Raw genomic sequence first — 14691 nt, 5'->3', positions numbered from 1 at the left:
AGGATGCTTATGCATCTTTGTCACCTGAGTTGAGCCTGGATTATGCACATGTTAAGGCCGCAGTGTTGAGGGCATATGAGTTGGTACCGCTTGAGATATTCAGACAGCCAGACTTACATTGAATTTGGTCATGAGAAAGAAGCGTTGATCATTGGTGCGACGCTACTAGTATACGGGATTTCGACAAATTGCTTTACCCGATGCTCCTTGAGGAGTCTACCAGATAAAATTGCTACTCACATTAATGAGCAGAAGGTGTCAAAATTGTGTGATGCAGCTGTCCTCGCAGATGAGTATGTCCTCACACACAGGGATACGTTTGACAGAACTCATCCCTCCTCAGAGCGCTGTGCACCGGTAGCTAGACCCTTTGTTCAGTCCCCAAAGCAGAGCACTGATGTTGAGGTGAAAGATGGTGGTAAGGATGTAGGGACCAGGGATAAGCCAGTTTGCTTCTATTGTAATAAGCGTGGCCACACCATTAACAACTGCTTTATTTTGAATAGAAGAAATAGTTCACCCAAAACAGTTAATTTGTTGAAGACTGAAGCCGCTTCCGGTGCGCGTGCTTTGCCTAGCCAGTCCACTGCAGTCAAACCAGATGGCGTGTTTTCTCCTTCTATTATGGAGGGCTGCGTTTCTTTGGCAGATGGGGGGGCCAAGGTTCCTGTGGTGATCTTGAGGGACTGTGCTGCCTCGCAGTCAGTTATTTTGAAAGGGGTGCTGCCTTCGTCACAGAAGTCCTCCGTTAACTCCAGTGCTCTAGTACGTGGGTTTGGGATGCTGTATGTGGGGGTGCCTTTGCATACTGTTTATCTTGACTCTAAGCCAGTAAAAGGGCCTGTCTTGGTTGGAGTTAGTGAGGAGTTTCCAATTGAGGGGTCCTTTATTTTGGTTAATGATTTGGCCGGGGGCAAGGTGTTACTCAATCCTGAAGTGACTGCTCCTCTGTCTGTGTGCCTGGATGAGTTAGAGCAGAAGTATAGGGGTGTGTTTTCTGTCAGAGAGGCAGAGGCAGGGCCAGGACATTTCTGGGCAAGATGAGATAGGGTTAGCTGACAGTTTTATGGCTGACCTGGGTAGAGTCATGTTGCCATGTTGTTGGTTTCTCCGCCGGTTTCAGCTGCTCCGTCTGTCGTTTCCTCCCCAGCCCTGGCTACATCATCTGTTTTCTCGACTTCGGCTGGCTTGTTCTCTCCTGTTGGGGGCGTCAGGCCCGAAGGTGTGTATGTCTTGCAAGCAGCTAATTGCTGAGCAACAATGTGATAAGTCACTGGCTCCTCTATTTTAATGTGGTTGTTTCGGGGCATGACATCAGGGGGCAGTCCACTGGTTATTTCCTGAGGGATGGGGTGCTCGTGCCTAAATGGACACCGCTGCAGGATGATTGGGGTGTTGTGACACAAATTGTGGTTCCACAGGCATACAGGCCTGAGATCCTGAAGTTGGCACATGACAACCCGCTTGCTGGCCAAGTGGGGGTTAATAAAAGCTACGATTCTGTCCTTCGGTGCTTTTTCTGGCCAGGGATGAAGGGGGACGTGTGTCAGCAATGTCAGACATGCCACATCTGTCAAGGATCTGGCAAGCCAAATCAGACCATTTCTCCCTATCCACTCTATCCCATTCCTGTTGTGGGGGAGCCATTCGATCATGTACTGGTGGACTGTGTTGGTCTTCTCCCCCATACAAAAGCTGGCTTTAGTCTCCTTTTAACTATTATGTGCTCTGCTGCGAGATTTCCTGAAGCCATCCTAATGCGTATAACCACCGCTCCTGCAGTGGTTAAGGCACTGGTGAAGTTTTTTTTCCATGTCTGGGCTGCCTAACATGATACAATCAGACCAGGAGTCCAACTTCATGTTGCGGATTTTTGCCCAAATAGTGAAACAACTTGGTATCTTCCACTATTGCTGGAGTGGAGTGCGTATCACCCGGAGAGTCAGGGAGCAATTGAGCGCTTCCACCAGACCCAAAAGTCTATGCTTCGCGCCCACTGCCTTGAGTTTTCCAACGACTGGGACGAGGGGGTCCATCTTCTCCTGTTTGCTATTCGTGAAGTGGTTCAGGAGTCGCTGGGTTTAATCTGGCAGAGCTCGTGTTCACGATGCGGGGCCCTCTCAAACTCCTGCAGGACAATGTCTAGGTGATAGTGAGCCACAGAATCTGGTTGTGCAACTTTCCTTTTAAGCGTCATCGCACCCATGAGTTGGCTAAGCAGAACATGTCTGTTGCTCAAGCAAAAATGAAATCCTGGTATGATGCAGATGCGAAAAGTTGCAGTTTCAGTCCTGGAGACAAAGTTTTAGTTTTGTTGCCCATTCCCGGTTCGTCTCTGCAGGCACATTACAGCAGGCCTTATGTTGTCCAAGAGAGAGTGAATGACCATAACTATGTTGTCACTACTCCAGAGCAGAGGTGGCGGAGTCAGCTTTGTCATGTTAACTGCCCCGCTGTCATCTGTCAAGGATGGGAAAACTGTCCTGTCCCTGTCCAATGCTAAACCCATCAACCAGGTCGGGGCTGCTGTGGCGCTGTCCGCTGTTGATCTGTTTGAGCCCGCGTCTTCTACTCCATCCGGTCTCCTACTTTTCCAAGAAGTTCAACCAACCCCAATGAGTGTATTCAACTGTGGTGAAAGAGGCACTGGCCCGTATTTTGGCCCTTCTGCATTTTGAAGTTTATGTTGGATCTGCAAACCCTCCCACTGTTGTTTATACGGACCACAATCTGCTAGTGTTCATTCACCAGATGCGCAATTCCAATCAAAGACTGATGTGCTGAGCACTTTTCTTGCATGCATTCAACATTGAGGTCAGACACGACGGGGCGGGACAATGTTCTGGCCGACACGCTGTCTCGTTGTTAGTTGTGAATGTTTTTTTTTCCCATGTGCTCTCCTCTGTATTCACAATCTCAGGGTAGGGGTGTTGCTTGCCGCCCGGTTGTGTGCCTAAAATTACACACTGTGTTGTTGCCGTTGCTGCGGTTGCTGTCCTCCTCCTCTCCCCGTGCACTCCCTCCGCCCTCCTTCCTGAGCACCTGTTGCCAATTCCTTCATTCAGGAGTGCAGGTAAGGGGGGTGCGGAGTGGGAGGCTCACTCTCCGAGATGCATGCAGGGAGGAGGCAGCACACCAGCCGGGTTTGTGGGGGTTCTCTCCCTTGGTTTTTATTTTCTTTCCTTTCACCCCGGCATGTCTAGATTGCCGGGTTTTGGTGTTTTAGTTTGTTATGTTTGTTTGGGTTGGGGGTTTCCGGCAGTTCAGCTTTCTGTCTTTGTTTTAAGTTAGAGTAGTTCGTTTCTGTTCTTTTAAGGAAGTTAGGGGAAATACGCTGAGTCTGATGGCCCTCTGTGGGCTGACTCAGCCTCTTTTCACCTTTTTGTTCCTTTTGGCCAGAGCCTCCACCCCTCATGATTTGTTCTGTTGATTGTTTGTTATCATTTGTTTCTTCTTCATTTTCAGAGACAGTGCTGTTTCAGTAAAAAACAACCACTTTTCCATACTAAAAAGCCACTAGAATAAGGGCAATGACTCAGTTGTGTACTAAATCACAACTGATTTTGTTGTTTGTCAGTCTTTTACAGCGGTCTGCAGCTTGGCAGGCATCTCGCCTAGGTGACAAACCATCCACAATCCCTTCCACCTCCTGATGACAGTCAGCTCATTTATTAGGTCACTCTAGAAATGCTGATGTGATACATGGGAAATGTACAAATTTAACGTTTTCATGGTTTGCAGAATCAAACCATGGCAACATTTTTGTCTGGGGATCACTTATATATGTTACACTTGCAGTCTTTGCTAATGCACATAAAAAAACTTTGTCAGTTCTTTGTGAATCAGTAAAAAGTGGTAAAGCATGCATGAGCAGTATGACTTTGATAATCTGAAACAAGTCAGTCTGAGGTGACGATGTCCTTGGACAGTGCAAGGGCATTGCGCTAAGCTGTGTTTCTGTGATAAAAATAAATTACACTTGCTAACAAATGATCAAAACACAAAAGATTTCTTGATTTGTGGTTTGCCAACAGTGTTCAGAAGATCAATGTGTAATACACTGGAAATATTTTCTGCTTTTGTGTTGCTTCATTGAATTTTCCTAGTGCAAGCTTTCAGTTCATGACCTAGATTGAGTCATATCTTGTACAGAAACATGCTGTCTCCATACCATATACTAACGCTTATCACCATATGTCAGTTCACGTCTGATTTTACTTATCTTATCAAATATTTTGTACCTACAACATAAAGAACATGTCATAATTGCCCACCTACCTTTCATGGTAAATGAGGAGGGCTGATATCCTGATCTTGTGATGTATATAAGAAGATCCAAAACTCAACCACCTCGGTTCCTTGTGAAATCCTAAGGTAAGCTTACATTAGTAATTTAGCAGAAGCAATTCTCCTCTCCTCTCTTGCACTTCCAAGAGCTTCTTCATTGTAGACCGGAGAAATTTAGTTCTAGTTTAGTATGATTTTAGAATTAGACAAATGTTTATGCAGTTAATTGGAGCTGTGTTTAGGGCTGCATTGAGCTGGAAAGTACAAACGAGAGAGGAATTATGATTGTTCACAGTAGTGGAGTTATTGTACACCAACGTCAAATTGTTTTTTTTTAATGGGCCAGAAGATTTGAGTTTATGATAGTTATGGTCAAGTTGTGAATTAGAATCATGTTAATGATTCCAAAGAATATGCAGTCATATTATTTGTGATAGTATCATTTTGTTTGTCTTCATTTTTTCCTTGACATATGTTTATTTTTTTCTAGAAAAAAGCAGTTAAAGTTGTGAGCTTTGAAATTAGGATGACCAAGCTCACCATTCTAGCAGGTAAAGTCATCAGTGCTTTACACGACACTAATTCCTTGATATCTTGATACATTAAAACCCTTACATGGTATCCATTTGCTAATCTCTACCTCTTGATAGGCTTGTGCCTGGTGATGTGCCAGCTGGGTAAGTTCCACTTGAGTACATCTTGTGACATGCTCATAAAACTACCCATCAAAGTTTTTATTGATACTGACTTAACTATACGTCTTAAAATAATTGATGTTTTATAAAATGTTGATTACAAATTTGCTTTTTCAAGTAACTGCCTCCAGGATGGCTTGCTATTTTACCAACTGGTCCCAGTACAGACCTGGAACTGGGAAATACACACCTGCAAATGTGGATCCTTTCCTGTGCACTCATTTGATTTATGCTTTCTCCATCATCAACAACAAAAATGAGTTGGTTACCTACGAATGGAATGATGAGACCCTGTACAAGGCCTTCAATGGCCTGAAGAGCAAGTAAGAACTTGTATTTCCACAATATATAATATATACCAGCTTCGCCAGCTTGTGCTTCAATACGGCATTAAAAAAATCCCTTTTCCAAAGGAACCCCGGTCTGAAGACCTTGCTGGCTGTTGGTGGATGGAACTTTGGCTCAACTCAGTGAGTGCCTCTGCTTTATTTATCAAGTTTGTGCTTCATTACAAAAATACCATGAGGAGTGTTAAATCATTAGCTCTGATGTATTTCAGGAAAATGCTACTAAGTGATGTTTAACATTACACAAATTTCCTCAGGTTCTCCATCATGGTGTCCACTCCAGCCAACCGTCAGACATTCATCCAGTCTTCCATCAAATTCCTGAGGCGTCATGGATTTGACGGTCTGGATCTGGACTGGGAGTACCCTGGATCTCGTGGAAGTCCTCCAGTGGACAAGATGAGATTCAGTCTGCTCTGCAAGGTTTGACATCATCCTCACCCACTCCCTCCCCACATTCACTCCCCAATCCAGTCTCCACAACATGCCAAATCAAAATGAATGCCACTCATATCTACACTTTCTTCACCACCAAATTAAAAAAATGAGTTCAAAATGTACATGGTAGGACCACGCTGTCCAACTCAAGATACTATATTCACCAGCGTTCAACTTACCATAGTATTAGTAAAAATTGACTTTAGACTTTTTAGTTTGTGGTGGGAGGGCAGATTGAATGAACTCATGAGCAATCAGGGACATATTGCAGTGATAACACTATATTTTAAATAGTCTCATATCAATGGTCTTTATTGCAGGAACTTGTTGAAGCCTATGCAGCTGAGGCCAAGGCCACAGACAAACCTCAGCTCATGCTTACTGCTGCAGTGTCTGCTGGAAAGGGAACCATTGATGCTGGATATGAGATTGCAGAGATTGCCAAGTAAGCTCCTGCAGCTTTCTTTTCTGAAAATGCTGTGATTTTAAATCAACGTTTGTATTCGATGATAGGTCGGTAGCTCGTCAGCATTTCGTGCCTAAAATGCAGTGTTTCACATGCATTTCAGGCACCTGGACTTCATCAATGTCATGACCTATGACTTCCATGGAGCTTGGGAGCGAGCCACTGGACACAACAGCCCTCTATATCGTGGCAAACATGACAAGGGAGACCTAATTTACTTCAACACTGTAAGAAAAGTAGTAATGTAATGCAGGAATACATAAATTACATTGGTCCAATACCCTTTAATGGTTAGCTCAACCAGTTTCACATGATAAGGTCTGTTTACGAATGACAGGAAGTACTCTTCAGCCACAAGTACAACTGAGAAACATTGTCAAGTCTGAGAAAATAGAACTGATAATGTCCCACTATCTCAACACTGATTTGGAGAGTAGAAATTTACAAAAAGCTTTTAGGGTTTGAAAAATATGGGAATTTACCAGGAACACAGTGTTTAAGGTGGGAATACAGTTGGTTGCATTACGGGAAAGGTAGGGTCCAGCATTGTTAAGGCTTGACACTTACTACAAGTCAGGATATCTCATCTTCTGCTGAAACCCCCCTCTATTTGGAAATGCAATAACAAATCTCCAGAATATCTATTGATTCCTTAAAAGGACTGTCATTCATAGGCCTTAAAGAAACCCAGGCCTTGAGTCTGTGTTGTTCATCCCTCCTTTTCTATTTCAGGACTTTGCCATGAAATACTGGAGAGACCAAGGCACCCCAGTGGACAAGCTGATGATGGGATTTGCTGCTTACGGTCGTACCTTCCGTCTGACATCATCAAACACCGGTGTTGGTGCTCCAGCTAGTGGTGCTGCATCAGCCGGCCCATTCACACGTGAAGCTGGATTCTGGTCCTACTACGAGGTAAAGTCTAAACAAAATAAAGTGCATACTAACACAAGTAGAATGGATGGAAAATGGAACGCCCCAATGGCATTTCATTAATCTGGTCTTTTAGGTCTGCACCTTCCTGAAAGGGACTACCATTCAGTGGATTGATGACCAGAAAGTTCCCTATGCCAGCAAGAACAGCGAGTGGGTTGGATTTGACACCAAGGAGAGCTATGAGATTAAGGTAGGAGGGAAAACATTATACAGGGATCACAGCTTCAGGGTTGGTCTGCAGGGTGGGAGAGTCAGTTATTCCTCAGTTTTTTTGACATGTCTTCTTGTTCAATCCACAGGTTCAGTACATGAAGGACATGAACTTTGGTGGTGCCTTTGTTTGGGCCTTGGATCTAGATGACTTTAAAGGAGAGTTCTGTGGACAGGGAAGCCATCCTCTGCTGTCCCATCTGCGCAAACTTGTCAATGCTGGTGAGTCTTGCTTCTCATCTTTTTTATGAACAAATATGTTCCCAGCTCTTCATGGAAAGACAAGAATCATTATCAAGCTGTTATGCACAGTTCTTGACAGGCTTTTGGGAAAAATACTGATAGCCTTTACACAAGGTATATGCTTAAAAATTAGTCCTTTTGGTATAATGTCCCGTTCTTTTCATCTCTCAAAGATACACCTCTCCCTCCATCAACCACAACGAAGAAACCTAGTGTTACTACCACAGCATCAGCCACTTTCACAACCACCAAACCTGCTGTTACCACTGTTACACCATGTGACACCCAAACAACCACTACGCCTGTTACCACTGCTGCACCAGCCACCAAAACAACAGTCAAACCCAGTGGTACCACCAATGCTTCATCCACAAAGACCACAATCCCTATCCCAGGACGAGGCTTCTGCAAAGACAAGGCTGATGGCATATACGCCAACCCAGAGGACAACACCAGCTACTATGTGTGTGCAGGCCGCCGAACCTACCTGAGGATGTGCGGAGTCGGCACTGTCTTTGACGACAGCTGCAAGTGCTGCGTGTGGCCATAAGAGTTCATTCATTAAAGGCTACTGACTGTCATCTCAGTACTACCTATACAAGCTTAATGCCTCTGGGAAATTATCCTTATGTGTGTGTGTGTGTGTGTGTGTGTGTGTAGTTTTAGATCATGTAGTGTATTATGCTCAGTTTCTTAAAGTTCCTAATTTGGTCAGGCAAGGAGGCCTCGAAGTTAGTGGTCTAGGGATGTTTAGGCCTGGAAGACAAGTGTGTAGAATACTGGCGCCAGGCTAGAAGTAACATGGAATAAGGCTCCTTCCAAATAAGGAGATACTTGTGGGGTTTTGTGATTGATCACAGCAGGTAAAGAGTTGCTTTACGGACAAATGTATTGATGCCTGTACGTATATAAGAGACTTGCATGAGCTGTACAATAGAGAGATTCGCATTGGTCCTGAATCCTCTCCCAGGCAGACCATGGGGCCTGGTGGATGCTGAACTTTGCTGCAATAAATTGATTATTATGCAACCGAGTCGGTGTCCGCGGAGGTTTCTTCATCTTCCACACATCATTGCTACTTAAAGAGAAACAACTACAATCACAACATTTTGATGTTCAGAAAACATCTTAAAATTCAAAATGTGAAAGATTCAGGAGAATAAATGTATTATGACAGATTAAAAATGTGTTTGATAATTAATTGAAACCAAAAAAATCTCTCTATACATTAGGCTGCACACATACGTTTCACATGAAGAATTATATCAGTAGTATACATGTTGAAAGCAATCAAGACAAAACTCTAAATGCCATTTGGGGGGGAATACATTGGTTTGGAAATGTCACGAGCCACTGCAGAAAAATTAACTTCATCTCACCTCATTTGGTGATGTCATTCTAAAAATATTGGAGGTATTTTATCATATTACATTCCCACCCAATAAGGCTTGTACACTTTTGTCTTTTACAGTATTGTGTGACAAAAGGGGTGGAAAATGGCACTTATGGCTCTAACCAGCGATTAGTTCTTCTCTCACAGTCAACTTTGTGGTAACAGGGTGCACCAATGATTTCTTATGATGGTTTAGACAAGCTAGCAAAGCCACAGATAATTTGATGAGCTCCACAAATGACGCTACAACAAATTATCAACGAATATCATTATAAAAGTTTTTATCAACGAAAACAAAACTAAAAGTTATTGAAGTAACTCACCATAGCTTTATTAATATCAACCAACAACAAGGACAGAAAACAACAGACAGTTAACGTTGTTTGGGGGCCATAGACTGTACAAAAAGATGGACGTTGCGCCCCATTCACCCCCGCTATGCTGAAATGAAGCTAAAATATCCAAGATATGGCTGCTGCCATCTTTCACTGGTAATGTCATTGGGAGCCAGAGTCTGCACACTAGTGAAATCTGCGGTGGGGGAGTTCCCACCAACACACTGGTACAACCAGTGGTGAGTAGCCCTATTGCATGGATTTGCTGTCACAGCTGTCAGTTATCCCCTTTTTGTCAAATTGAATTCAAACCAAACATCGTAAAAACGATCACTTGAACAAACATCAGGGTGATGGGAACTCCCTTCAGTGATGGAGACCATCTTTCCTCCACTGACACGTATTTGGTGTCACTGGAGGGGTGGGCTTTATGACCTTTACTGAAGCCAGACACCAGGGGGCGATCGAGATTGAAATGTTACACTTTGGGGGAACTGTCATGTTGTCCATCTTTATTTTCAGTCTATGTGTGGGGCACACCCCTAAAGTCTGCAGGAACCCAGCAGAGAGTGCTCATACACCACACACCAATCCCACTGATACATAAACCACCATATTCCTAGCTCCTATGATGCCTTGTGTGAATTATGGGTACAACCTCGAGTGCTGAACCCAAGCCCCCAGGGACAGTGCTAGGCTTTGAAGCAAATTTTGTATAGTGGCCAAAAGTAAGGTTACACCATCCCGGACCATCACATGATGCCAGGGCGCCCTAAAGACTTTTCCCCATAGACTTACATTGGAAAAGAGATGCCTGTACATCAGTGAGACATAGCGATGCGCGAACAAAAAGTACAATAGAAGAAGCATGGGGGTAAAAAATGAAGTCCCAAAAATATTCAAAAATTCACGTTGTAAATGCTTTGTGGGAAAGAAAATTATTTCAACTATTTGTTGAGTATCAATAATCAAGTTTCGTAATCGAGTTTTTGCCCCCCCCACATATAACATCAGCCAAGCAAGCCCTTATCACTGCCCAATTGCCAATCTCTCGCATTTTCTATGGCGCTGGTGTTTCACTGCTGGCTGTGGAAGGTCAGCGGACTGTAATACTAACCACAGAAGTGAAACAAAAGCCCCTTAAACAAAAGGCCAATAAGAGTAATATTAATGTTGCCTAATCCAAGCAAAAGATATACAGATGACCAAAAAAGCATTTTAGAGTTATTCAAGCGCTAAGCAAAGTCTGCAGTTGGATTGATTTATTTTGTGTATGAGCATGGGGCAGGAAGGGGGCTGTGGATTGAGAGGTGGCATGATTAGGTGACTGGGTGTGTCTTAGCCACCCTCCCAGCCCTTCCCATGTAATTCTGTTTGTACATTCCAAGGTGGAGGCATTCAAGCCAAAAGTGTTTTGTTTTTTTTTGTGACTCTTTAATGAACTGCACTAAATCCACCAAACATAGTAAATCTCTTATTGTGTATTAATTTTAAGGGGTTTTCTGTTTCCCTCTGGCATTCATAGACCAGACAATGTGTTGTAAAACAGAAATTTGCTACTGTTTCACTTCAAAAGTATTTTGAATTTATAATTTTTGGAGGTTGGTCAATTTTAGAATATACTGTGATGCTGATCTTTTCATGTAGGCTTGGTTGAAATGTAATAATAAAAGTAACTTGAATCATTTTCCTTCTGCACTATAACCTCCTGTAGTGGAAGTAGATCGCCTATTGAGCTCTTTATGCCTCACGCTCACATTGTCCTTTCAGTAATTTTGCTGCTTCATTTGCTGAAGCCAGACAGGTTCAAATGAAGCATTAATTATTAATGAATACTATGAAACAAAACAATTAAACAATAGTCATCATCACACCAGAAATCTGTATTTCATCAACTATTGCAGAGCAGAGAGTGGCTCTAGCATTGGAAAATAGTCACAAAATAGTCTGTGCAGAACTGTATTGTGCCTTTGGGCTCATGGTGGGTCATTGCACATTTTTATAATAGCAGGAATATCACTCACAGTGGGAATTTTTCATGGGTGTTTTCAGCATTGCTTAAATTTCTGCCTGAAGACCTTTGCATTTATAATCAGTTAAGAGATAGGGGTGTGTCAACACCAACACCTCGCTATCTGTGTGGCATCACATGGTGTTTGTGCCAAATGAAATGGGGACAGTATCTGATGATCGCCTGCCAGAATGTGTTACCTCATACCCGACACTATATCATACATGCCCTTTGGAACTTGGCAATAGAAATAGGATACAATAAAAACACATTCATATCATTGCTGTTATTACTGACGATTTTACTTCAAAGGACTATTTTATCACTTTACTAATTGCTTTCATTTAATAATCCACTAAAGTTTAAGCTGATCCTTTTAGGGAATGCACTTTTGGGATCAGTGTAGAACAGTCTGAGAGTGATATTCCCCTAATGAAGAATGCCAAGGTAATTGGCTATGGAAAAAAGCATATATAAACACACAGAAGCAAAAATAGACACACAAATTGATTGATTATCATATTTTATAGGCCATAAGCCTCCTTTATTGTTCATAACAGATTATCTGTGTTTTCCTGTCAGATTTGTAGAAAAAACACACCGGAACTCAGGACCACATAGCAAAAAAAGACAGCAGGCAGTGCTCCATGGAAGATCATCATGCTTCGCTGCACTTCTGCATCCATTGTGTACACAGCACAAGACAGAAAAATTGTGTGTGTGTGTGTGTGTGTGTGTGTGTGTGTGTGTGAAAGAGAGAGAGAGAGGTGTGGGTGTGAAATGAACACAAAGACGAAGGCTGCATGGCCTTCAAAATAAAATGGCTGACAAAAGAAAACTTCAAGAGGGGGGCCGAAACATGAGATCGGTGGGAGATTAATTGGCCCTCTCTGAGTGTAAAGTGTAATTGTTTTGAAAGCAAAATTTGGAGTACGTGTGTGTGTGATCTATGTTGCCTGGGTTAGTAAAAGGATGTGACTCTACATGTGTCAAGTATTAGCTTACTAGCATCAACTAAGTTTTGACAGATCTAACTACCCAATAACCTGACTACAAAGCGATCACAACAAATAAACAAATTAAATAACATCAGACACATGCAAAAGTTGCCATCATGTCGCCTATTGCAGTCAGTGGAAAAAGAGCATCTTGAAGCATCACTTCTTCTCTTACGGATCATGTTTTCTATGTTGTCTAGATAAAGTATTCAATTTCTCAGAATTTTGACTTGATAACTGAAATTTTTGGCATTTGTTTGATATTCTAATTCAAATCAGCTTTGTCGACATGGCTGTTTATGTTTCATTGTTGCCAAAGAAAAATAAAAGATTATTTAATTATTACATTTTGCACAAGAAAGTTAGACAGATTATCACAAGATAATAAATACATCACAGACATACATTTTAGACACATATTATATACATACCGTCAATCACGTATGACAACATTAAACATATTTTTGCTGCTAAAACTGCATACTGATTTTATGGATATATGTCTTTTTTTTAAAGAAATTTCATCTTAAATCTTTACATTTCTCACAGTATAGTAGGAAGTGAGATTCAGTCTTGATTAATCTTTGATGACAGAGTGAACACAGCCTGGCCTCCCTGGGCAGTCTGTTGTGTCTGTGATGGCCTGTTTCTATGGCCAAGCTGTGTCCACTCAGTCTGTACATTGTCAACATTTTTCTTTGTTTCATATCTGTCATGGTGGTCAGGTATTCTGCCAGCATGTATTCTCTGTTTAGGGTCAATTCAAATTTCAATTTACTTTGTGATTTTGTGATTTCATTCCAATATTTGATATAATTTTCTTTTTGTTTTGAGATGAGTTGGTTGGGCCGGATTGTGAAGTGTCTGTCTTGAAGCTTTGGTGTGTTTTGGCAGAGCTTCAGGATCAACTGTTAGAAGGGACTCTTGTCTTTGTTCAGCTCCTGGCACTAAAGGGCCCTGTGATGGTAAGAGTGGGGGTCACTAGATACCAGATGATCATAATATTTGATTATTTGCTTTTGAATTTTAATTATAAGAGGGAACACATGTACATGAACTACATGTACAGCTTTTGTGCTACAGCCAGGTGATTGGCTGTATCATAGTGGAAGTCACCTCTTAATTCTACACTGATGAGGTAGCCCCACCAAATAACAACTCTCCAGTAGTGCCTAAAAGCTGTGCGTTCAAGTCTCAGGTGGTGCAGATTGAACATGCTTTTGTGTCCTCAGACATTGTGCTGTGTGGGTTAGAAACATAATATTTCATTCTTGTATCTGGTGGAAAACTGTGATGTGCGAAGCTCCTGATAAACTTGCGATAATACGAACAAAGTCCAAGGAATGCTCTTACTTCCGTTGCTGAGCGTGGAGCAGGCCATTCCTGAACACTTTTCACATTTCATGGGTCTAGGTGAATGCCATTCTTGGATATCACATGGTCCAAAAAATTAACCTGAACTCTGGCAAGACTGCATTTTGATCGATTTAACTTGAGGCCACTGGAGAGGATCTCTTCCAGGTTCTGGAGATGTTCACTGAAAGAGCGACTGTAAATGAGTACATCATCCAAATAGACAAGCCAGGTTTTCCAAGGAAGGCCATGTAGTACCATCTCCATTAAGCGCTGACATGTGGCTGGAGCATTGGTGAGTCCTATTGGCATTACTTTGAAGTGATAAAGTCCCCTGCCTGTCATGAGTGTTGTTTTTTCACGGTCTTCCTCTTCTAGCTCAACTTGCCATTATCCATGCTGAAGGTCCATTGTGGAGAACCAGGCAGAGCCAGGCAGAGCATCCAGTGCATCGTCGACTCTGGGAAGAGGGTGTGAGTCTTTGATTGTCACTGCATTGAGTGTTCTATAGTCCAGGCAAATATGCAATGTGCCATTTTTCTTGCACACTAAAACCACTGGTGCAGCCCAGGGACTGTAGCTTTCCTCATTGACATCTGCTTTCAACAGGTTTTTCTCATGCACTAGTATGGAGGTTTCTGCTCCATAACTTTCCAGTTAATGACCTCTGAAAGTGTGGAATCTTGTTGCTGTTCCTTTTTTAAGATCTTCTTCTGGTAGTTGAAGCACAAATGTGGAGCAGACAGATTGTGTAGCACATTGCAAGTCTGGACCAGGAAGCTGTGGTAATGTAGGACTTGAGTGTCTTTTGTCCGGATGTGAGCTGGCTGGAGCAGTGTAGGTGAGGTGCTCTGCTCTGTAGGTCTGGTGTCAGTAGTCTGGATTTCAGCTCTCTGTTCTGGAGTCACTCTGTAGGCTCGCCGTTTAATTGGTGTGGCATCATCAGAGTGGATATGATGCTTTATTATGCCTGTTCGAC

The 14691-nt window shown here is 42.5% G+C and overlaps 1 protein-coding gene across 4 annotated transcripts; it reads left to right on the top strand.

Annotated features, from left to right (window-relative positions):
* Positions 1–4813: 4813 nt before the first annotated feature.
* LOC121950123 (acidic mammalian chitinase-like) lies at positions 4814–8172 on the top strand. 4 transcript variants are annotated; one of them, XM_088071585.1, is made up of 12 exons: positions 4814–4838; positions 4938–4964; positions 5101–5305; positions 5396–5452; positions 5587–5752; positions 6088–6212; positions 6337–6460; positions 6966–7148; positions 7243–7359; positions 7469–7601; positions 7796–7881; positions 7999–8172. In XM_088071585.1, the coding sequence occupies exons 1-12, from the start codon at positions 4814–4816 to the stop codon at positions 8170–8172; spliced, it is 1422 nt and encodes a 473-aa protein (XP_087927711.1). The 4 variants fall into 4 exon arrangements, with proteins under 4 accessions (XP_087927711.1, XP_087927709.1, XP_087927703.1 ...); XM_088071583.1 differs by having other exon boundaries at positions 7796–7890; XM_088071577.1 differs by having other exon boundaries at positions 7796–7900; positions 7946–8172.
* The last annotated feature ends 6519 nt before the right edge of the window (positions 8173–14691 follow it).

This window comes from Plectropomus leopardus, chromosome 2, assembly GCF_026936395.1.
Source record: "Plectropomus leopardus strain MGB_pleo_1.0 chromosome 2, ASM2693639v1, whole genome shotgun sequence".
In the NCBI taxonomy this organism is placed as follows: domain Eukaryota; kingdom Metazoa; phylum Chordata; class Actinopteri; order Perciformes; family Serranidae; genus Plectropomus; species Plectropomus leopardus.
Note: the sequence above shows the minus strand (reverse complement) of the source record. Positions and strands in the feature narration are given on the sequence as shown.

What these genes read in the sequence shown, in the direction of transcription:
- LOC121950123 (XM_088071577.1), top strand. Translation starts at nt 4,814, where the DNA reads ATGACCAAGCTCACCATTCTAGCAG. An exon ending in CAAGCTCACCATTCTAGCAG is followed by an intron (nt 4,839 to 4,937) that starts GTAAAGTCATCA and finishes ACCTCTTGATAG; the next exon opens with GCTTGTGCCTGGTGATGTGC. An exon ending in CCTGGTGATGTGCCAGCTGG is followed by an intron (nt 4,965 to 5,100) that starts GTAAGTTCCACT and finishes TGCTTTTTCAAG; the next exon opens with TAACTGCCTCCAGGATGGCT.